Source organism: Giraffa tippelskirchi, chromosome 10, assembly GCF_054371585.1.
Source record: "Giraffa tippelskirchi isolate mGirTip1 chromosome 10, T2T-mGirTip1v1.2.pri, whole genome shotgun sequence".
In the NCBI taxonomy this organism is placed as follows: Eukaryota; Metazoa; Chordata; class Mammalia; order Artiodactyla; family Giraffidae; genus Giraffa; species Giraffa tippelskirchi.
The window spans coordinates 20003509-20028208 of NC_137284.1; the positions used below are offsets into that span (position 1 = coordinate 20003509).

At 41.6% G+C, this 24700-nt stretch overlaps 1 protein-coding gene across 7 annotated transcripts; it reads right to left on the bottom strand.

Moving 5' to 3' along the window:
• Positions 1-403: 403 nt before the first annotated feature.
• Positions 404-23613, bottom strand: STT3A (STT3 oligosaccharyltransferase complex catalytic subunit A). 7 transcript variants are annotated; one of them, XM_081535061.1, is made up of 18 exons: positions 23553-23613; positions 21414-21540; positions 20600-20660; positions 18178-18299; positions 17653-17798; positions 16037-16127; positions 14750-14856; positions 13922-14086; positions 12512-12692; positions 11554-11709; positions 10515-10606; positions 9699-9854; positions 9225-9413; positions 8209-8325; positions 7989-8091; positions 2581-2769; positions 1641-1756; positions 404-684 (listed from the first exon to the last, which is right to left on the bottom strand). In XM_081535061.1, exons 2-18 carry the CDS (start codon positions 21499-21501, stop codon positions 646-648), a joined length of 2118 nt encoding a protein of 705 aa, XP_081391187.1. In that variant the 5' UTR covers positions 21502-21540; positions 23553-23613; the 3' UTR covers positions 404-645. The 7 variants fall into 7 exon arrangements, with proteins under 7 accessions (XP_081391187.1, XP_081391185.1, XP_081391188.1 ...); XM_081535059.1 differs by having other exon boundaries at positions 21414-21546; XM_081535062.1 differs by having other exon boundaries at positions 23471-23613.
• Between the last annotated feature and the right edge of the window lie 1087 nt (positions 23614-24700).

Below are 24700 nucleotides of genomic sequence, written 5' to 3' on the forward strand. Positions count from 1 at the left end.
ATCAGGTCTGGGTAGCCACCTCCTGTCCCTTGTAGTCAAAGCACCGCTAAGGACAAATAATGCTGAGAACAGAGACATGATGGCAACACAGCTGCCTTTCCTGCTCAGAAATGGCACTCCTCTGGCCCCCTTTTATTCATTCAGTAAACGCTTAATGAGCACCCACTATGTGCAAGGCATTGGGCTAGGTGCTGCAGTTTTTGAAATGACCAAATTGTTTGTATGTGTAGGATCGGCTAGTCCTTGATAGTTTTCCTGATTTGAGAGAATGACAGAATGCTCCATACATGGCTCATTTAGGGAGCTAAGACCACAGATGCGGTCTGCTCTCTGTCCTTCTACCAGCCTGGCATAAACTTTAGGCTTCCTCAAATCAGTTATAAGTCAAAACAAATAAGGCACATTTAAAAAAAAAATTCCCCCCTTTAATTGACCAAAGTAAAGCCATGACATTTCATTTGGTAACCTGCTCAGAATTATAAAGATCATTCCATTTGGCCCAGCCCACACTGCCCAGGGCAAAACCGCCGGACAATTCTAATCTCATCGCGCTCTGTTCTTATAAACTGCATATTTTTTAAACTGTCTTCAGCGCCCTAAATGGGACGCACTCAGTGCGAAGCAGATCAGAAACAGATGTAACATTTATGTTCTTGACAAGCCTCGATTATCCAGGTCCTTCACCTGCAACACAAAGGTATCAGTTTAACGTTTACAATCAGGTCAGCACGGGAGAGCTTCTCTACTAAGTTGGGTTCACCCAGACAGGAAGGGGTTACGCTGGATTCTGCTCCCTGGTTTGGCTCTGGTGTGAGACTAGCTACTCACTGCTGAGCTTCTTGGAGTACCTTGTGAGGAGCTGTGTAAATGATCTATCCTCCAAATATAGCAAAGGTTCTCAATCTTTTCTTATGTGAGAGATATAACACACTTCTATGTGACTCTGAGCACTGAAGAACTGATGCTTTTGAACTGTGGTGTTGGAGAAGACTCTTGAGAGTCCCTTGGACTGCAAGGAGATCCAACCAGTTCATCCTAAACGAGATCAGTCCTGGGTGTTCATTGGAGCGACTGATATTGAAGCTGAAACTCTGATACTTTGGCCACCTGCTGCGAAGAGCTGACTTTCTGAAAAGACCCTGATGCTGGGAAAGATTGAACGCCAGAGAAGAAGGGGACGACAGAGGATGAGATGGTTGGATGGCATCACCGACTCAATGGACATGAGTTTGGGTGGACTCCAGGAGTTGGTGATGGACAGGGAGGCCTGGCGTGCTGTGGTCCATGGGATCACAGAGTCGGACACGATTGAGCAACTGAACTGATGTGACTCTCTATGCCATAAATTCTTCAGTGGGAGAGAAGAAAACATAGTTCGAACACACACACACTCTCCTACTACTCCCCCCTCCCCCAAGCCTGATAATCACTAAAACAGATCAAGCCTAACCCCAGCTGGGAAAATATCACTGCAACCACTGCCAGAATGACAGCAGACTGGGGTGTCTACTAAGAACAATCTAAATTATAAGAAAAATTCCAAGCAGGCTATTTTTCAGACACAGAAATATCCCTATTTTAGAAACACATGGCCTGTTTCTAAGCTCTAGAGCTGCTTTCACAGTGTAACACCTGCTCACCTTGTATATCCTGACCAGCCAATGTTCTGTGGTGTATGCTTCCTCCAGGACATCAAGCTCGAAGTCTTTATTCCCAATCTCAGCATTCCGGACACGGTCATAGCCCAGCGGACGCTCTAAAAAGGGAGAGAAAAAGACAACAAATTTCTTTCTACAGTGCTCATTTCCTAAGGAAACAGTAAGTCCATGTGGAAAATCATCCCAGTGGAATGTTACTCCCTAGCATGCAGTTTGTTTAGAGAGTAGGGCCTACAAAAAAGGACATCAGTCAGGAAGGGCAAATTGAGTGCTATCCTAACTCACATCTTCCCCAAGATGGTGCTTGGCAGAGTCCACGGAGGTTATCTCTTCTAAGAGACAGAGGCCTGACCTCCAACCACCTCTATTCCTGAGGACTGCCACCCAGGACCACTGGGACACACTAGTGACCGTTCCATGGGACAGAGAACTTTCCAGATGTCACAAGCCTGCATCCACTTCAAAAACAGTCCCAATTGCAGAACCAAGACATTGAATCAGAAGGAAAGACTTAACCTAAGCACATCCCTTTCAATTTATCTGAAGAAATGTGAAGTCCTTTATCATACTCTATTCCCTTTCATAATCCTTTCTCCAGTATAACACCTTTTACTGAGAGGTAATAAAAAGTAATGAATAAAAGCACAGACTTTTCTAGAGCCAGACTGAGACTGCCTGAGTTTAACCTGACTCAGCACTAGTTATAGGACCCTGGGTGGTTAAGGAACCTATTTGTACCTCAATTTCATCATGTATAAAATGAGAATAATATTAGCATAACCTTTTGGACTGCTGTATAAGGATTACATGAATTAGTAGAAATAAACCATTTAGAGCAGTGCCTGGAATATAAAAAATATCCTGTATGTGTTAGCTACTACTCTTCTCACTGTTGTTATTAAGGTTCTCAGGAATCACTTACTGGCTTCTGTGTAAACCTGTCCAAATCGGTAGTAACACATCTTGTACATAAGGCAGTTGAGCAGCACTGGAGAGCCCTCACGGTCCACACGGAACTCCCCAGTTGGAGTATAATAATCATGCTCCTTGATGTGTTTCCCTGTATCTGTGCTCCCTCCAATCCGGACCATCCACAGAAATTTGTTGATGTCTAGAAAAAGAAAAAACTGCTTTATCACCAAGGTAGCTACAGCTAAATCACATAATGAAAATTCACTATTCCTAATACTTTTCTAGTGGCATACAGTACCATTTAACTCTAAAGTTATAAAAATAAGAAAGCTACTAATGAGCATTGTGATGAGGGTGAAAGAAGAGAGTGAAAAAGCTGGCTTAAAACCCAGCATTCAAAAAACTAAGATCATGGCATCCAGTCCCATCACTTCATGGCAAATAGATGGGAAAAAAAGTAGAAGCAGTGACAGACTTTATTCTCCTGGGCTGCGAAATCACTGCTCATGGTGACTGCAGCTATGAAATTAAAAGATGCCTGCTCCTTGAAAAGCTATGACAAACCTAGATAGTGTATTAAAAAGCAGAGACATCACTTTGCTAACAAAGGTTTGTACAGTCAAAGCTATGGTTTTTCCAGTAGTCATGTAAGGATGTAAGAGTTGTACCACAAAGAAGGCTGAGTGCTGAAGAATTAAAGCTTTTGAATTGGGATGTTGGAGAAGACTTGAGAGTCCCTTGGACAGCATGGAGATCAAATCAGTCCATCCTAAAGGAAATCAGTCCTGAGTATTCATTAGAAGGACTGCTGCTGAAGCTGAAACTCCAATACTTTGGCCACCTGATGCGAAGAGCTGACTCACTGGAAAAGACCATGATGCTGGGAAAGACTGAGGGCAGGAGGAGAAGGGGGCAAAAGAGGATGAGATGGTTGGATAGCGTCACCAACTTACTGGACATGAGTTTGAGCAAACTCCAGAAGATAGTGAAGGACAAGGGAAGCCTGGCATGCCCTACAGTCTATGGGGTCGCAAAGACTCGGACACCACTAAGCAACTGGGCATGCACGCAGGCAAATCGCAACTACAATGAGGCATCACCACATACCTGCTAGAATGACTCTCATCAAAAAGTCAAAAGTCATGCTGGTTAAGATGGTAAGAAAAGGGAATCCTTGTGCACTGCTGGTCGTAATGTAAATTGGTACAGACACTATAGGAGTCACTAGGTAGGTTCCTCAAAAAATTCAAAATAGAACCACCATGTGATCCAGAAATCCCATTTCTTGGGATATACCCAGAAGAAATGAAATCACTATTCCCAAGAGAAATCAGTATTCACTGCAGCATTGCTCAAAATAACCAAGACATGGAAATAACCTCAGTCTATTGACAGATGACCTAATAAGAAAATGTGGTAGACAGATATATATATGTCTCATGGAATACTAAAGATTTCATGGAACCATCTATTTCTACCACCTATCTGTGTACATTCACATATATGAAAATACATATGCATACAAACATACGCGCACACAAACACATATACACAAAAAACTTTCTGTACTATTTGCATATATTATTATCAATAAGAAACAAGCCTAGAGTCACACCCAACCAAACAGTGCTGAGGCCAGTGTTTATGAAAGTGCAAGCCCACTGCACGTGCTAGTGGTAGAAGTCCCTGCCACTGTCATTCCTCCTCGCCTGCACGGGACACACACAGAAACTAGTCTTCTACTTCATACGGACATTTCATACATTCTATCCAGGTGAACCTGTTAAGTCTGTCCATATCAGAAGCCAGATATAATCTAAAATTTGAACATCTCTAAGAAGCAACCATATAGTCAAAGAAAATTAAGACAGAAATAAGAGGTAATTATTAACTGCAGGAAAACAAGTTATTCTAGATGAGAATGGTTAACCACAGTGTACAGGTTGACTCAGCAGTACATAGTATTTATTTAGTCATGATTTTGAAAATGCTTTATCTGGATTTAACCAAAAACTGATCGTTAACTCTACTGAGAAGATGCAAGATGGAAAGGGGGAGGGGGAAATAGAACTAAATTCCTTATCTAGTACAAGAAAAAGTTGATAAAGGGTATCTAAAATGATCGATCTGTGAATAGAATATACATATTATTTAGAAATATGAATATTAAGTACTAGAAGAAATAACTGAAGGAATAATTTTACTGGGAACTGATATTATAAGGTGGTTTAGAAGCAGAGGACTATCATTTTTATTATAAATTTTCAGCAGTGTTTAACCTTTTAAAGTTGAAACAGGTATTGCTTTAAGTTTTTCAAGCTTTTTTTAAGGCAGAGAACTCTATTTGGATGATTCTTCTAACCACAGGATTTGCTAATAATTATAGGGAACATGATTAACATATGCCATATATACAGGTATATATATCAGTCAGTTCAGTTCAGTTCAGTCGCTCAGTCATGTCCGACTCTCTGCGACCCCATGAACTGCAGCACGCCAGGCCTTTCTGTCCATCACCAACTCCCGGAGTCTACCCAAACCCATGTTCATCGAGTCGGTGATGCCATCCAACCATCTCATCCTCTGTCGTCCCCTTCTCCTCCCGCCCCCAATCCTACCCAGCATTAGGGTCTTTCCCAATGAGTCAACCCTCCGCATGAGGTGCCCAAAGTATTGGAGCTTCAGCTTCAACATCAGACCTTCCAATGAACACCCAGGATTGATCTCTTTTAGGATGGGTTGATTGGATCTCCTTGCAGTCCAAGGGATTCTCAAGAGTCTTCTCCAACACAGTTCAAAAGCATCAATTCTGCAGCGCTCAGCTTTCTTCACCGTCCAACACTCACATGCGTATATGACCACTGGAAAACCCATAGCCTTGACTAGACGGACTTTTGTTGGCAAAGTAATGTCTCTGCTTTTAAACATGCTATCTAGGTTGGCCATAACCTTCCTTCCAAGGAGTAAGCGTCTTTTAATTTCATGGCTGCAGTCACCATCAGCAGTGATTCTGGAGCCCAAAAAAGTAAAGTCTGACACTGTTTCCACTGTTTCCCCATTTATTTCCCATGGAGTGATGGGACCAGATGCCATGATCTTAGTTTTCTGAACATTGCGCTTTAAGCCAACTTTTTCACTCTCCTCCTTCACCTTCATCAAGAGGCTCTTTAGTTCTTCTTCACTTTCTGCCATAAGGGTGGTGTCATCCGCACATCTGAGGTTATTGATATTCCTCCCGGCAATCTTGATTCCAGCTTGTGTTTCTTCCAGCCCAGCATTTCTCATGATGTACTCTGCATATAAGTTAAATAAGCAGGGTGACAATATACAGCCTTGACGGACTCCTTTTCCTATTTGGAACCAGTCTGTTGTTCCATGTCCAGTTCTAACTGTTGCTTCCTGACCTGCATACAGGTTTCTCAAGAGACAGATCAGACGGTCTGGTATTCCCATCTCTTTCAGAATTTTCCACAGTTTATTGTGATCCACACAGTCAAAGGCTTTGGCATAGTCAATAAAGCAGAAATAGATGTTTTTCTGGAACTCTCTTGCTTTTTCGATGATCCAGCGGATATTGGCAATTTGATCTCTGGTTCCTCTGCCTTTTCTAAAACCAGCTTGAACATCTGGAAGTTCACGGTTCACGTATTGCTGAAGCCTGGCATGGAGAATTTTGAGCATTACTTTACTAGCATGTGAGATGAGTGCAATTGTGCGGTAGTTTGAGCATTCTTTGGCATTGCCTTTCTTTGGGATTGGAACGAAAACTGACCTTTTCCAGTCCTGTGGCCACTGCTGAGTTTTCCAAATTTGCTGGCATATTGAGTGCAGCACTTTCACAGCATCACCTTTGAGGATTTGAAATAGCTCAACTGGAATTCCATCACCTCCACTAGCTTTCTTCATAGTGATGCTTTCTAAGGCCCACTTAACTTCACATTCCAGGATGTCTGGCTCTAGGTGAGTGATCACACCATCGTGATTATCTGGGTCGTGAAGATCTTTTTTGTACAGTTCTTCTGTGTATTCTTGCCACCTCTTCTTAATATCTTCTGCTTCTGTTAGGTCCATACCATTTCTACCCTTTATCGAGCCTATCTTTGCATGAAATGTTCCTTTGGTATCTCTAATTTTCTTGAAGAGGTCTCTAGTCTTTCCCAATCTGTTGTTTTCCTCTATTTGTTTGCATTTATTGCTGAGGAAGGCTTTCTTATCTCTCCTTGCTATTCTTTGGAATTCTGCATTCAGATGAGAATATCTTTCCTTTTCTCCTTTGCTTTTCGCTTCTCTTCTCTTCCCAGCTATCTGTAAGGCCTCCTCAGACAGCCATTTTGCTTTTTTGCATTTCTTTTCCATGGGGATTTTCTTGATCCCTGTCTCCTGTACAATGTCACGAACCTCTGTCCATAGTTCATCAGGCACTCTGTCTATCAGGTCTAGTCCCTTAAATCTATTTGTCACTTCCACTGTATACTCATAAGGGATCTGATCTAGGTCATACCTGAATGGCCTAGTGTTCCCTACTTTCTTCAATTTAAGTCTGAATTTGGCAATAAGCAGTTCATGATCTGAGCCACAGTCTGCTCCTGGTCTTGTTTTTGCTGACTGTATAGAGCTTCCCCATCTTTGGCTGCAAAGAATATAATCAATCTGATTTCGGTGTTGACCATCTGGTGATGTCCACGTGTAGAGTCTTCTCTTGTGTTGTTGGAATAGGGTGTTTGCTATTACCAGTGCGTTCTCGTGGCAAAACTCTATTAGCCTCTATTAGCACTTAGCACTCTATTAGTGCGTTCTCGTGGCAAAAACTCTATTAGGTATATATATACACACACACAACCACACATATATATATATATGAAATATTCTAAGTTGGGAGATGACTCTATGGCTTAAACCCACTAAAAAATGCTAATTCTTAAGTTCATTCTCAGAGGCCTTATGTTCTTTATTGTTCACTGCTTGTGGAACTATTCTTAGGTCTTCAGACAATTATAGCATGCCACACTTACATGGGGCTTCCCTGGAGGCTCATGGTAAAGAATACGCCTGCAATGCAGGGGACCCAGTTCAACCCCTGGGTTGGGAAGATCCCCTGGAGGAGGAAATGGCTACCCACTCCAGTATTCTTGCCTGGAGAATCCCATGGACAGAGGAGCATGGCAGGCTACAGTCCATAGGGTCACAAGGAGTCGGACACGACTGAAGTGACTAACACTTTCACTTTCCATACTTGCATGAGAATTCTTTACACCTACTTTCTACTTGTTCAAAACAAAATCAAAATAACTAAGCCTCAAGTTGCAAATGTGTATCAATTAAGAAAATATGTTGATAAGATTAGTAAAAGAATAGAAAAGTAGGAGGTTCATCTAGTTTTCTTAGCCTTGTAGCTAGAAATATAATCAAGTTCATTACCATCTGAAGAATACCCAGTGAGGCCTCCGAAAATGACCAGCACATAGCTGACATCAAGCTCCCTCATGATCTCATAGGCTTTTTCTTCTGTGGATGCCATTGCCTGGAAAAACACAGGCACATTTCTCAGAGCAGAATTCCAGGCCATATGATCCCTCAAGGAGAAGTATTTCTCATGAGACCCTGTGCATCAAACACTCAAGTGACCCCTTCACCTTACCTGCCCTACTCGAGATATATGGGTATTATTCCATGTGTTATTATCCACTAAAATCGTCCGGTTCGCCATAGCTGTAATCTGGTAGCCATAATCCCACCATGACATGACCTTCGCATCCTTTAAAGAATGGGAAATAGAAATTACAAGTGTCTCACCAACTCCAAAAATCAAATACTAGGAGTGGAAGGGCACCTGACAGGAATTAACATACAGCTAATTAATTTCTTTACAGAATAACGTATGCCTAACAAGAAAATAAATCTTGGCACCTGGTCCAACCTTTGTATACGATAATGAAATCTCAATGCAAATTATACAACCCAACATTGCCAATACTTTAATTCCAGATCATCTTATAAAAATAAACATAATGGTGTGGGAGGTGTAGGGGGCTGTGTAACATTTTCAAATAAACAGCCTGGTGTTATCAGAGAACTGACCATAAAAAATGATCATAAACAATATCACAAAAATCAGCTCCTATAAAGAAAGGAGGTGGGAGGGGATAAATCACAGGATATGATGAACATAGAAAAAGAAATTCTTATAAGAATTTAACTCACAATTGCCAATCTCAGTAGCTACTGGAAAGGAAATGACTTCAGATGCTCCAAAGGTATAAACCAAAATATTAAAAGTGGTTATCATTAGGTGATCCTTTATGGAAAATTTGTATCTTTATTTTTTGCTTCTGTTTTCTGATTTTTCTACAATAAACATGCATTACTTACCGTTAACCTTTTTCTTTTATAATTGGGATGGCCTACCTCACAATAATATCACCATGCTGTCAATACAAGTGTCCAAGCAGAGTGCAGATAACCTGAATCAGGAAGGGCTGCTACAGAAGACATCCTGACTTGAATAGAGGTTGACTTTTAAGGCCCATTCAATACCAGGTTCTATAGTTCCAATTTCTCCAAGCTTTCTACCATCTAAAAGCTATTTGATTCACTATAACACGAAATGTCTTTCCCTTCCTCCTACCCCACAATCCCACACTCCCAAATTCTCACCTCTGGAGTATTGTGACGAAGCCAATAGTACGCTTCTCGAAAATCATCAAAAATGATCCTACTGCCATCTCCACCACGAGCAGACAGCACAATGGAGGGAGAAGAGTAGGCCTCACTGGTCACCCAGGTCGAATGAAAGGTGTAGGTGATGAGAAAGAAAGCCATGACCAGAATCATGCCACTTGCCACCTAGACAAGGAAGAAGAATTGTGCTGTAAACCAAATTAAATTTACACAGCACAGAACAGCTTCTTACATACAGTCAATGATTCAGATGAGATGAACCAAAATAAATCAGAGGCTACATGAATTAATTCTGACCTCTGGTGACAGTGCTCCACTTTACTCCCCCTCACTCGAAACAAAAAACAAAAAACCCCACAGATGCTTGCACATGCGCTTGCGCACACATGCGCACACACACACACACAACACACACAGTTCCCCAAGCCTGTTCTATGTGTTGCTTCTCACTTCATTCTTAATAGGGTAAGTAGAATCCTGCTGTTTCTTGCTCTTCTTGTCTGGCCGACTTATGTCCAAATTCTTCATGTACGTGGACAGCACCTGAGAGACTCCAATGCCAGAAAGAATGCACATAACAGGTGCCAACACCAACATCAGACGCACCTAAAAAACAGGAAGCAAGATCACAATCTAATCGGTGTTTTACAAATTACAGATTTCAACCTATTAGTAGATGATGACATCTGTTTAGGGGTTTTCAACAAATATGGTCTGTCAATGGAACAGAACAAAATAGGAGAGAAAATACTTGACACCTCTATAGTAGAAGTTATGTGTTTTATTTTTTTTTCCAGTTCTACATGTATGTATGTATGTACATCCTGAGTAATGATAGGCTATAAAAAGTATTTCTTAATTGTGGTTTGGAATCAAAAAAGTCTGAGAAGCACTATCTTGACTACAATATATAAAATCTCTCCTTTCTTTTAACAACCTGGCACTCAGCACCCAAGCCTTTAAGAAAAAAACATCATCTCCCTTTTTCAGACTCCAGGAAGAGAGGGGAAGGAACCTGCCCAGGGCCTCTCCCTGGCACAAGGGTATGAATCCAAGAAAGGTGGGCCTCACAATCAGAAAATGTGAGCACCCTGTACATTTCCAGGAAAGATCAACAACAGGGAGCAGCTTTACCACTCAGTCCCTCAAGCGCTCGGAAGGAAGCCTCTGCACAACTGTCAGCACTGACTCCTCCCATGCCGAGGGATGAAGAAAACCCCCAGAGTCAAGCATGGAAGGTTCACCAGGACTGAGGGCATTCCTCACCATTACAGCTGAAAAGTACATGCTGGTCACACCATACATGATGATGAAAATCCGGGCATCAGACAGGTTGCTAAAGCAGTAATAGAGACCAACTACAAAAATAAAGGGAAAAAAGAAGTGAAGAGCTGGAAAAACAATCAGACACATGCAAAAATGTTACTATGGCACTCTAAAACAGCACAAAATCTGAAACCACCTACATGTCCAATATAAAGGAGGTAGTTAACTATAGAATATTTATAAAACAGAATTAAACACATCAATTAAAATATTGCTGTGGAAGTTTATGGACCATTTGCTACCTTCTTTACATACCTCTGTGCTTAAAAAATTAACAAATGCTGTATCTTGAACACTATTTCACTGACATAATCCTAAATAACAAAAATTATGATTATAAAACTTAAAAAGTCAGGAGAAAAACTGTATCATCTGACTTTTAATCAGTAAACAACTGGATGAATATACATTCCAAGTGTTAACAGGAGCAACAGGTGTGTGGTGAGAACTCCTGAAACTTTAATATTTGTCTCTATTTGTATAAAAGACAACTTATTTTCATAGTAAGAAAAAAATATAAAGTTATTTCAATTAAAAAAAAACAAAGTTCCCTACCAATGGTAAATTCTTATATCTGAACTGGCCAGAAGGTAAGTTAGATGAAGAGGCTTTACAATCAGCTATGCCTACTGTCAAAATTGAATACTATCAAGAAGATAAATGGGAAGGAGTCAGGGATGAGGGGCTGGGTACACTAGAAGTACAAAAAAAAAAAAAAAAAAATCTGAATTAGGGTTGAATTTTATAATACAACTGAACAGAAAACTGAGACTCTGAACTTGCCAGTATCTGCAATTGTTCAACTTCTGATTTCCATTCTGCTTCAAATATTAGAAAAACATGTTTAGCCATCTTCTGTACCACATAAATACACAGGCAAAAACTGAGAACAATAAAAATATAAGGATGGGGGTATTTTACTTATTTTGAATCAAATAATTCTTACAAAGAAGACCACTTCAGAACAAGGCAGACAGACCTGGAAACATGAAGACAAGAAGCTGTAGGTCGAAATAGTACGAGGACCAAGTCGTAGGCTGATGCTCAGACACAGAGGCAATGATGGGGATGTTGTTCTTAGCGTAAGAAGGATCCAACAGTGAGTAGAAACGCCCCGTCCAGGGAGATATTTTTCCTGGCAGCAAAGAGGCAACAAATATTTCACAATTACTTCTGAAACAAAATAACATCTGATCCTAACTAATCGTAACTTTCCATTTTAATAAGATTCTCTGAGACAAAGGAGGACTAGGTTTTTGTCTAAATGTCATGAATACCTTGAGAATTTCACTGATTCCTTTCTTTCAAATTTGAGAGTACTTATGTCAGCACAATCAGCAGAATAAAGTCAGACTGTATGTAAACTCAGAGAAGGAAGGTGGAAATGCTTCCTGGAAGGGTTAGACTAAATCTGGTCAAACCAAGGCCAATGCTATAAACTAAGTCAGGCCGTCCTCCAGTGTTGCTCTGAATTAGACAATACAGAGTCATGGGCAAAATCAAATCAGACTCTGCGACATCTATGTGAGGAAAATGTGCCATGCTAACCAAACTAAACATAGTTCTGTCATATGGGATTAGATAAAGTCATGTTGTAGGGCAAACAATATTAGGATTTCTCCCACCCTACCAATATACCAACAGGAAAGAAAAGAACAAAAAAAAAGGAGAAAGATTAGCATGGTAAATATAGTTCTGTTACCAAGTGTGAATCTTCTGCGATTAAATACTGATCTAATAAGATCTTCTTTCTATGCTGAATCCAAATACTGGCTGACAAATGGATTGAGTATGTAATAATCGGATTTAATATGCATGAAATCAAGAGAAATGGGAGAAAAAGAATGCATCTTCCTGTGGTCAGGAAATAACCCATGATTTTGGAGTTTATGCTATGTTCATACCCATTTACACTTAACACTAAAAGCCTTTCCTACCTGTCAGCATGAGGAGAGCTCCAATGGTGAGAAGGACAAAGCCCACCAGGGAGATGACACTTCGGAAAAGAACTTCAAATTGCTGTGGATTCAACTTGCTACGCAGATAATCCACAAAGGCGTGAATCTGGCAGAGACCAAAGACCCCAAAGGCTGCCATGTGCTCTGATGAAAGGACAGGCTGTAGGTGAAAGCAGATGTGTGAGAATGTCAGGAAAACAATGGGTCCAGCCTTGACCTGAATTATCCAGACCAAGTTCAGACCAAAGAGTCCAATGAGTTCTGAGGCTACCAAGGAATTAGGGCCAATCCAGGGGAGGGTCTAATTCACCTGCCACATTTCCACAGAATACCTGGAGTCCAAATGTACCGTACTCTATCAATATCACATGTCTGGCCTTTGCTCAGGCTATTTCTTGAGCCTCGATTGTAATTTTCTCATTTTCCCAAAATTTGCATTCATTGAAATTCCCATCATTCAAGGCCCCAAGCAAATACTATTGCCTCCTACTCTGCCAAGCTGAAATCCATCGCTCTCCTCTATACTCCACACACCTTAGATCTCTCCTGTAACTTAGACAACGGTTCTCAAACTCCACCGGGCAGCATAATCATGGTAGAGTGAAGAGGGGGTGTTTAGACACAGACAGCTGAGCCCCACCACCAGAGCTTCTGAAAACTCAGTAGATTCAAATCCAGAATTTTCACTTCTAGCGAATTCCCTGATGCTGCTGAGCCTGCTGGTCCCAGACTACATTTCTAGGACCACTACACCACAGAGAGCTGCACAGGGTGGTGTCTTGCCCAGCAAGACTTCCTTCAGGACCAGGATCACATCTTTACTTTTTACATTTCCCAGTTATTAGCAGATTGCACATTTGAGGGGATGACCAAAGAAATACTTGCTGAGCTGAATAAGGGTTCCACTTTCATAAGAATTTTACATGAAAAATCACACATACCGCACCATTCCTCTGATTTAATAGCTGTCTCTTAACCCTATGGAGTAATGTGGTTAAAAGGTCTATGTTCTGCTTCCTAAAGGACTTAATCACTTGGCCCCATTAAGAATTTCAGGGGTCATTACTACTGAATGGGATCATTCATATTAGGAAAGACTGAAAAAGAGAACTGTGATCACTTACATCAACTCAGTTCTACCAAAATATCCCTGCTTCTCCCCAAACTTAAGCTAAATTAAGAGCAATTAAACTGCATGAACAAATATTAACACACTCAGGAGGCAGACTTTATTGACCAATGATTCTGTTCTTTCAGTTAATACAAGCAGTCCAAGGTCAGACCTGTAAGTTTTAGCATCCTCACCAGAATTCAAGATAAATCAATTTAGTTGGAGATGCTTAAGAAAAAGTGGAAGAAACTAAAAATCCCACTCAGTCTAGGGCTCACCTGGAAACCCACAAAGGAGATCTGCATGGAAAGAATGGTGCCCAGGCAGTAGACAGTACAGTACGCCACGTAGATCCGGTGGGAGAAACGTCCTGTGAGCATCAGCACTAGTACATGAAGAGGGATCAAGTTGATCAAGAACACATAACCTCCCCAGGAAGAGACCTAGGACAGGATGAAAAAGCAAAGTTCCTCTCAGCACTTCTCCTTGTTACCTGTGACCTTTTTAAAGAACATCTATTTATGGTAACCAAAAACTTTATTAATGCCAAGTGGTTTAAACAGTTTAAGTAACTGATTTCTTTAAACAGGAAAATCAAATTAAACCCATTACTGTAACTCAGTCCTCTGTTCTCTATGTCTCCCCTCATTGTGATCACAAAACAAAAGGCCCCTAACCCTCAGCGTTAATCTGGATGCAACCTACTGTAAGGTCACATGGAGGATTTAGGGATACATGCTAAATGTGAGCAAGCGGAAATAGTGAAGGGAAGAAGTCTCAGGGTTTATGAAAGATTGGACAGAAAAAATATGTGTTAGGAAAGGAAAAATTTAAGGGAAACATATCAGAAAAGAGAGCTGGCCAACCAATATGTATCCATAAGAAATACAGTATCATGAGACCTCCAAAAATTAAAAAACAAGTTTCCTCTATCTTATCATCTGCCTGCCTTGGGTTAGGCTTTGTATGGACACAAGAGACAATAAAGGCTTCTGTCCTCTGCTCCACAGTCTCAAACTCCAAGAACTACTTCTAATTTACATCAGTTGATCCCAACAGGTATGCAGACATAGAGAGACTCCTGGAAGAAGGGAGTGAAGTGTTACCATGTAGAAGTAAGCAAGGGCACACTTCGCTGCCCAGTAGATAGAACCAGTCTTGACTGCTTTGATCCACATGTAGTAGGTGAGCAGCATGCAAAAGATGGCAATCCCTGCAGAAAGAACACAAAATTCAATAGAAGGCCACGCTGCGATATTAAATACTGATCTTCAACGAACTACCTGCATATCTCAGACATACAACCCATTAACAGTGTAATTACTCTATATCTCTTTGTCTTAGTTTCTGGTAAAAAAAAAAAAAAGAGTCCATAATAGTGTCTACTTCATAAATGTGCCGTAAAGACAAATTTAACCATTGCATGTAAAGCACTTGCAACAGAATCTAGCATGCAGCAAGCACTCAGTGTTAGTCATTATTGCTACTGTTCTTTTCAGGCACTGAATTCCCTGCTATTTGAGTCCTAATGATATCCTGTACTATCAAGCATCACACTGCCTCTACGTCTTACCACAAGCTGGTCTTTATGCCCTGACTGCCTCTCTCCTTAATATATACCTAATGAAGTTCCAACTTTAGGGCCCAGTGCAAACACAGCTACTTCCAAAAAGCCTTCCCTGATCCCCAAATCTGAATCTCTTCTCTCACTGCGTTCCCAAAGTACTCTGTTCATACTTCTCTCTCTCATGGCATACAATACTAACTGCTCGTTAGTATTTATTTTTATAGGTCTGCATTAATCTGCATTAATAGATTATGGGCTAAATTATTTTGTTCATTATCTATTTCTGTAATTCCTTAACTATAAGCCAATACTCTCATTCATTAACTATTTCTATAATACCTAACATTGTTTTACCAATAACATTCAATAAATACAGGGTGATTTGGAAATAAGTCAATAAAAGTCATTATGGTTTTAAGAATATCCATTCCTTTCATCTAAAATAAAGCAAATGACTACAGTGTTAAAATAATAGTATCATTCAACCCTGGAGCTTGGTGGGCTACAGTAAATAAGATCGCAAAAGAATCAGACACCACTTAGTGAATAAACAACAACAAAAACCCATCCAACCCTAAAACCTAACTCTACTTTTAGGAATACAGAGATGAGCCAGAGGCCTTATTTAAGGACAATTACCAACTCCCTTTCTAGAGGAAACGATAGAGAGAGAATATAAACTTAAGAGTCTAAGGTTCCTTCCTGCCCACTTCTAATCTTCTCACCCAGACACCATTTTTGCTATTGCTAAATAGCATATTTGAACCCAGATTCTACTGTCCTTCACAAAACTCTACCGGAAAATAAGGTGAACTTTAAGTCTTACCTTCATTATCATAGGAGCCAGCCACAGACCGGGAGATATAGCCAGGAACCACAGCAATCATGGCAGCAGCAAGAAGCCCGGCTCCTGCATCCTGTAAGACAAGAGGGGTAGTAAGAAGTCAACACCAATACAGCTGTGGGAGAGGAGAGGATACACTAGTTCAATCTGCTTCTACGGGGCCCAGAGAATAGTCTGACACTTTGCAAGGTAGACGTGATGCTAGGAATGCTTGCAGCACAAGAGGTTACACACTTCACAACCAATTCCCTCCCTGCCATGTTACTAAGTCTGAAACTGAGTACACATGTGCTAAGAACAGACAAATCATGAAATCAGTCAGATGCTGCCCCAGAATGGGTGGCTGGGTTGGAGTACCCCCAGATTTGAGTCCCCCCCAACAATATCTGCACACCACAGGAACTCCAGTCACACCCCTAAAAGCTATGCAAGCATAGGCAAAGGAAGACATAAGTATCTGAGCTAAAAAATCAACAAACAGAGGTGATAATCTACAGTGGACTAAAGATGCCAGCTTAGATAATAGAGCTGGAATATTCTGAGTCAGTCTGTGAACTCAGGAAAGAGGAAAAACAAAATATAACGCACACACCGAAAAGAGGAAGGACCTGTCTGTTGATAAAAGTCAAATCTGGAACAGGGCAGCAAGGAGAAGGATGAAAGAGCTTTCAAACTAAACTCAAGTTTCCCAAGCCCTCCAACTGGTTTAGCACCTCTCAGGTATCTCCCTGCACCACAGCTACAAAGAATAACATCCCAGGAGCCAGGGTTAGCAAGGCAGAAACCTGGGGAAGGAGAGACCATATCATAGACTCTAATTTTAAGAGCCAAGTGGTTTCAGAATTTTTAAATAAATGGTTTTTAAAAAATCAACAAATAATTGTTAAGCTAAGTATCCATTTCCAATAGGAAGAACTAACTGTTTTGGAACACATCTTGTAGCTATTTTCTCTCTCCCTTAGATTGTGAGGGATATTAGATTCAAAATCTAAATCTCATTAAAAAATTTTTTTTTCCAGGACTTCCTTGGTGGCCTGGTGGATAAGAATTCACCAGCCAATGCAGCAGACACAGGTTAGATCCCTGGTCCGGGAAGATTCACATGCTGCAGGGCAAGTAAGCCAGTGCGCTGCCATCATAGAGCCTGTGCTCTAGGGCTCTCGAGCCACAACTACTGAAGTCCATGTGCCTAGAGTCCAGGCTCTGCATTAAGAGATGCCACCACAAATGAGCAGCCCCCTCTCGCTATCTGCACAAAGCAATGAAGACCCAGTGCAGCCAAAAATAAAGACAGCAAAAAAAAAAAAAAAAAAAGGCAGTCCTGTGATGAATAAACTAACACAAAAATTCTTTTTCTATATACAGCAATTTATATTTGACCTTCAAACATTCCCTTATAAGGACAAACAGCTGTTAATGATAAGACACTACATATTCTAGGGAGGGACTGGGATGAAACTAGCAATTCGACTCATCGAAAGCTGTCTTTAGCCCCTAGCTCCCTGCCCTTCTTAAGCTCTGTTTCCCACCCTTTAGCATCTACTAGAGACATTCAACAAAATCCATTCCCAAGCCTCCTGTCACCCCAAATCCTTCACCTTAAGCTCTTTGGTAAGGTGGTACGTGACGATGGTGGTGAAGGAAGAGAAGAGAGGGGCCAGGAACACACAGACATTCCGAATGTCGATGGTGATGTGGAAAAAATGGAGGACATGGTAGATTGCAGCAGAGGTGATCATTAAGCCTGCAACAGGAAGAAGAAAGGTCAACAGGTTATCCTCCTAAGACAAAGAACTTAAGGGAAAAAGAAAGGGGAAAATCCAAGTTATCAATAAGGTGATAACACGGGTCTCAACAACCCACCAGAAATACTAACAAAGTAGCTGCAGGAGGCCTATAAATTTCCATCCTGTGGATTCAATCAAAGTCCAGAACTTATGAAAAGCTACCCAACCCCACCCTCCCATACAGGTTCTCCCTTCTTTATAGGATCTACTTTTTGGAATCTGTAATCAGAATGAAATTACAAGTGTCACAAAACAAAGATATTAGAAATAAAACACTGTTCCATAATATACAAATAAGTTACTTCTGTGAGGAAAAAAAAATCCTGTTCCCCTCACCTGGGTAAATTGTTCCTCCAATGATTCGTCCCAAAGGGTACCAGGCCCGGTCATCAAACCAGTTATGGAATTTATAAAATCCCTCCTCAGCCAGGAACCGGGTGGTACGATAATTAAAGTACCTGTAGCAAGACAGGGAAGAACTATGTCTGCTCCTCCCCACACTCAAGTATTTGTCCCAATGTGCAGTGAATTTGGCTCCTCAGGTTACACCACTGAGGAACTTATCATTACTCCAATCAAAGTCAGTTTGGTACCCAAAAATATTCGAAGCAGGAAAATCACTTCACATTACCACAAGTCTCCTCATTTGCAGCTCCAGGTTTGTCTCAGTTAAAGCACTGCTTCTCTCGTAAGGAAATGCAACTGGAGGCTAACTTTAAACAAAGGACACTTAACCAGGCTGGCATGTAGTAGGCGTCAGCCTCAGTCAGAAGATTCAAGCACTCAAAAGACAGGACAGCTGAGATGTAGGCACCAATAGATTCAACTCTTTTCAAGCAACAGCAACACACAAAGGAACATTTCCATAACACACACGAGGACACATGGGTAACTTCAAGTGAGGAGCATCTCTAAAGATGTGGGTGTAACACCAGACGCAGGATGAACATTTTTTGGTCTACTCCATAACACAAACCTCTTAATGAGTATTTAAATTCGTAATCAGATCTACTCATGTTGTTATTTAAAATAGTTCTGAATGCCACCTACATGGTAGCATAAAAATAAAAATTACATAAAGTATTTGATACAAAATGCTTAGAGTTATACACAGAAAGACACAGTTCTTTAGGTTCAAGCTATGAAGCCCCTTAAGTTTCTCATTTAAAAAAAAAGACAGTAAAAAAGAAAGACAAATAACATATAATGTATATATGTATAAAATTTATCATATATATAAATTTATATATTACATATATATTAACAAATTTATTACATATAATAAAATATATATAAACAAATAAATAAAATGAAAAGAACTGTTTAATCACTAAAGATGATCATGACTAACCATCTGGCCTGCCCACCCCTCTAACCCTATTTCCTCCTTGGTCAGTCCAATTATGGCAGCTGAAGTGAGTAAAGTAGCAGATGGCATAAATTGTTCTCCTTCTATTTATTCTGACAAATGTTATTTTGGTAACTGTCAGGGAGACAGAAAGGATGGGGGTAGCGGGCAGTCACCAGGTGTCAGAATCATGTCCTTCACCTAACAGTAAAAGAGGCAGAGTGAGACAGAGGAAGTGCAAGTTAGTGGGAAAAGGTCTGGCCTGGGGTCACACTCTGAGCATCAGTTTCCTGCTCTGCAAAAGGAAGTGTCAAATCACAGGATCTGTACCATCCCTTCTACCTCAATGACTACAGAGCAGATACTCTTGCTTTCCCTGACCATTTCATCTCAAGTGTTCACTCATCTAGAGGGTGTGAGAAAAAGCCCTAACATACTGGTGATCAAGAACCAAAAGGATATGTTATCTCATTCCTGAGGAAAAAAAATTGGTAATTGTATGCCTCCAAAGTGCTTTCAAATATCTACACAAAACAATAAGACAAACTTGCAAACACATGCCAGTATTAAACTTGAATCATGTTTCATAAGCCTAATATTCTATTTTTATGATATCAATGATGTATCAAGAATCTATGATTCTGGCTCTCCAAATTTCAAACGAAGCCTTAACTTTCAGTAATACAAGTTACTCCAGTGTCTGGAAACAGAAACAAACCTCAATTCAAATCTTGGCTCCTCCATTTACTATACATGTAACATTTACCATACATGTAACATTTACTATACATGTGACTTGGAATGGCCTCTGCCAGCCTCAGTTACATTTGTAAAAAGGGGACACTAATACCTCCATCTCATAGGGTTACTGTGAGGATTTATAGATAATCTGTACAACAGTTCTGGAACAGAATGAAGCTCAGTAAATGTCTTTCACCTATGCCTCTTTTTAGCTAATAAAATCCCTAATCAAACTCACAACTTTAAATTTTCCTCAATGTCTTAGAACTTAACTGACAGACCCAATTTATATCACACAAATTGTTAAACAGAAAAAAAGTCATGGATCTCAAGTTCATGACCTCTGATTTTTCTCTTGAGCCTCAAACACACACAAGGCCCAGTCCCTTTTCCCTCAGCCTGTACCATTAAGTGTCGACCAAGCTGAGAAGTCAGACTTTTGTTAGCTTAACCAAGCCTTAGGCACACCAGCAAGGCCTCTCTCATTTTTTTAAGTTTGAGAGACTCACTTGGTCTCAAATTCCACTGGAAATGTTTCAAAAAAGGGACCATTGTAGAAATGCATAGAAAGTACATCCCCATCACCAAGAGTTCACTGGAATTTGAATCTGAAACCCATTAACCTGAATGCTTCTTGAAGGAAATACCAGACCAAGCAAAGGTACTCACGGATCAAATTCATGGATGACACTTTCAAATCTCAAGACAGCAAAAAGACGAGTGGAGAACGCTGCACAAAACAAAGAACTAATATTTTAATGGCAATATACCATGAAAAACAATAGTAGATAGTAATGTTACAAAGTATTATCCAGCACAGAAGTCACAGGAAATACAAAATGATGACTGAATAAAGTATTTATCCATCCCTCCCACACACAAGAAACAAGGAAGTTCATTTTCCCCTGACAATAATACCCACATTTTCACTGAAGTAGGACACATTTAACTACTTATTATCAAGGCCTATAACAACACATTCACGTACTAATGTTGCACCTAATTTACATGGTTATCTTCTACATAACCTCCCCTTCCAACAACCTTAACCTTGCAGTGAACTAAGAGGTAAGGGAATCTAGACTACTTATGACTCATGAAGAGCAAGAAAAAGAAGACCTAAGAAAACAGAAGTGCAGGAAAGACTTTCAGAAATACCGAGGCAGGCAACTACAGAAGTCAAATATCTTTTACAAAACTCAGTATCCCAGGGTCTCTGGTACCACTTTCAGTCCTAAAAAACACCCAAAATTAACACAGCATGCTTCCCATTCTTTCCCAGATGATCACTAGTCCAAACTTCTACAATCCTTGTGTTTCTTTTGATTTCACAAAATTCTACTGGTTGAGAACAGTAAAAAAGAACACATTACAATCTGCCGGAAAAAAAGCAAGGCATTTAAGAGAGCCGTTGCTAATTTTTTTTTTCAGGATTTTCTCCCTTCCATTTCCTGAAGAAAGAGAGGTCCACATGCACACTCACATAACACAGCAGCCATCGACAGAATCAGAAGCTTCAGAAGTGTGTCCTGCTTCTCATAGGACAACCGCAAAAATCCCAGCTTGGTCATCTTCACATCAATGGGCGGCAACAGATGACAGTCAAATAGCTAAAACTGGAAAGCCAAGACCATGAGATATTAAACACCTTCAATTTAGCTAATTCACTTTCATATTTTATGGTGGGAGAGAACCAGAGAGAGGAAGTAGTGAACGCACAAGGGAGGGTCAGGACTAAGACCCAAGCCGAGCCTGAGTTACGACCAACAGACAAGGAAGTCGGCATGTCAGGGCGGTAAGTCAAGGACGAAAAGGAATGATGAGACTCTATCACCCTAATTCTGTTTCTCAGTCTTTGCAGCTACCAAGGAGCACAATAGGCAATCATGTGGTATGACAGGAGTAAAGAAGAAACACATAGAAAAAAAGAGGGTCAGAGGAAAACAGGCAAAGAAAACAGGAAAGACTGAAAACAGAGAAAAGAATAATTAAAAGGAGAAACACAGCATTCAAGAAAAGGCAGGAATGTATGTAAGAAAGCAGGGAGTGAGCACAGAAGTGAAAGCAGAAGGCTGAGAAACAGAAGTCATGACTGAATCGGCACCATTTACAGCCCTAAATTTCAGCTCCAAACTTTCTGGCTACAAGCTTCTTTCTGTTCCAAATCCCACTGGGGTTGCAGGGTCAACTAGAGCGCACAACTAATCACCAATGCAAGTACAGTCATGCACTCAGGAGGGGAGGGAGAGGCACACAGATAGATCACTGCACTTTCAATCTCTTATATCACGCTTTAACTACTGCTCAAATCTACACACCCACTTCCCATCAGCTGTCTCAAAGCATCCTGTAACTGACACTGCTGATTTAAGCCATTGATCCCAGAGACAGCTCATGGAACCAGATAACAATCTGGAGGGTAAAGAAAATAAAATTTTCCTACTAAAGTCAAAAAAAAAAAAAAGATTGGGCTGTATGTGTGGGGGGGGTGGGGGGCAAGGGTATTAGCTTAAAATAGGAGTCTGTAGACAATTTCAGAACGGTGATCACCTGATGGACAATATTTTATCAGCACTCAGTAGGAGCTTAGCTGTTTCTGTTTAAAACAGCACTGCCTTCTTAAATCATAAGCTGGTCAAGGGCTAAGTGATGAAGAATATGCAACACTACAAGATTGCAGGAAAAAAAAAATAAAAGGAACCTGGATCCTTCCTGATTGTGGAGGGCATGAAGAATCATATATTCCTAGCTCCAACAGTAAGGACTCAAGCATCTTTTTCCATAATTAACTGTCCCAGAGGAGCCGCTGTACATTTATTTTTAATTAGAGTCCCAAAGGAAAACCATACCATGCAATCAAAAATAAACACCTAACTCTAGGAAGTCCATAACCCAGTTACATCCCTCAGGACTGTACTTGTTTTCTCCAACGCCTGAAACAGGGAAACTTACCACTACTGAGCTGATAGGAGCCACAGACCTAGAAGACTAAGCGAAGGAAATGAGAGCACTAGAACCTTTCCCTGAAAACTGAGTAAAGAAGCTGGTAATTTAGGCCAGGATCTCAAGGGAGTTTCCATACTGTGCTCTCTGGTCGTGTTCGCACATCGCTTAAAGGCAAAGACACTTAAAACACTGGGCATCTGTCCTCCACTTCACCTGTGCCTGCAAAGTGCGGCGTCTTGTCTCACCCTGATTCTAGCTCCCAACTTGCCCACACACTTTCTCACGCCTGTCCCTCCCTCCCCCACTTCTGCCCACTACAGCAGGTCCCTCCCTCTGTCTCCCATCTTCCCAGAACTCAACACCTCCGGCACCACCCAGCGTGGGACACCCCACCGCCTAAGGATCCTAAGCGCCACCCCCTCCAGGACTAGTCGGTGCCAGAGCCCCATCTTTCCCACGCCCACCTGGCCTAAGTGCACGACCCATCCCAGACCCTCACATCCTTCCATTCCCCCCACACCACGCCCCACGCCCCCTCCTCTGCAAGGCCCCAGACTCTGCCCGCGCCCACCGTCGCCGCCATTAGAGCCGCACCTCCTGCGCTTCGTTCAGCCCGACCAACGCCCTGGACTGCACCTGCCGCTAATCCTCAAGTCACATCCCAAGGCCTTCTCACCTGACCGGTCTTCCTCAGGAATCCGCTCGCCTCCCTCTGCCATCTGTTCAACGGTGCACCCAACCCTGCCAGAGCCGGGTCCGCCTCCAGGACTGCTCCCCATTGGCTAGTTCAGGTACATTCCGACACTTGAAGAGGACGACAGGGTTGCGGAACTGTCTGTCAGACGCGGAGGCGTGAACGCAGCCGCGCTCCCACGTTTTAACTGGACAATACAGAAATCACTTAGTAGCCGGAAGGCGGGACTTCGTCCAACTGCCGAGCCGTGATAGGCCGGCTCTTGAGAGCCAGAGCGCGGAAAGAACTCGCTCGGAGCAGTTTGGTTGAGGGACGAGCAGTGACGTGTCGGTCTGCGGACCGCGAAGGAGTCGCGGGCGGAAGGTGCGGCGCGTTTAGCCCAGACACGTGACGAGAAGCGGAAACGACGCGAAGGCCGAAACTGCAAATCCCTAAAAGCCGAACTGAGGTCGTCCGCTTCCGTTTCAGAGAGTCTTGTTTTTTAAAGGTAGAAATTGACGTTACCTTAATATAATGTTCAAGGAGAGGTGAGAAGAATTTTTTTTTTTTTACTAATTCTCAATGAAAACTCAAGCGCTTCACCATCCAGACTGTTACATCTTGTACAGGATCTTGTTCGCTGGAGAATGATTTTTGACCTTGCTCTGGTAAACTGCGATGGACGAGAGACCTGCAAATACCATGAGCCATTTCTCTTAAACCCCTGATTCGTGAATGGGCCTGCCTAGGCTAAAGGGGTCGTGGGGTTTCGGTGGAAAAGTCTACGCGCGGGCTGTATCCCCCAGGACCGCAGAGGAGGTCCTCCCAAGTTATTAGACAGGCTTCTTCCCGGAACCAGCTTGCAGCCTGGCGGTGCTTTGCTTATCCCTTTGTAAGTTACCTGCCAGTGAAAACGGTCCTAACTGGCCCCTCTTACCCCTCACACCCAAAGAAACGTTGCTGCGGGCAGGGAAAGGGGCGAAGTTTCAGCAACCAGTCCCATCACCTCTCAGACACGCACTTCCACTCCCTAGAGACCTCAGTGAACAAGAGCCACACCGAAGAAAATGGGAGCATCTGGCAAATGTTTAAATCTAGTGCCAGTGTACTCAGTTCTCTTTGGCGGTTACAGTACTATGAATGCAACCGAC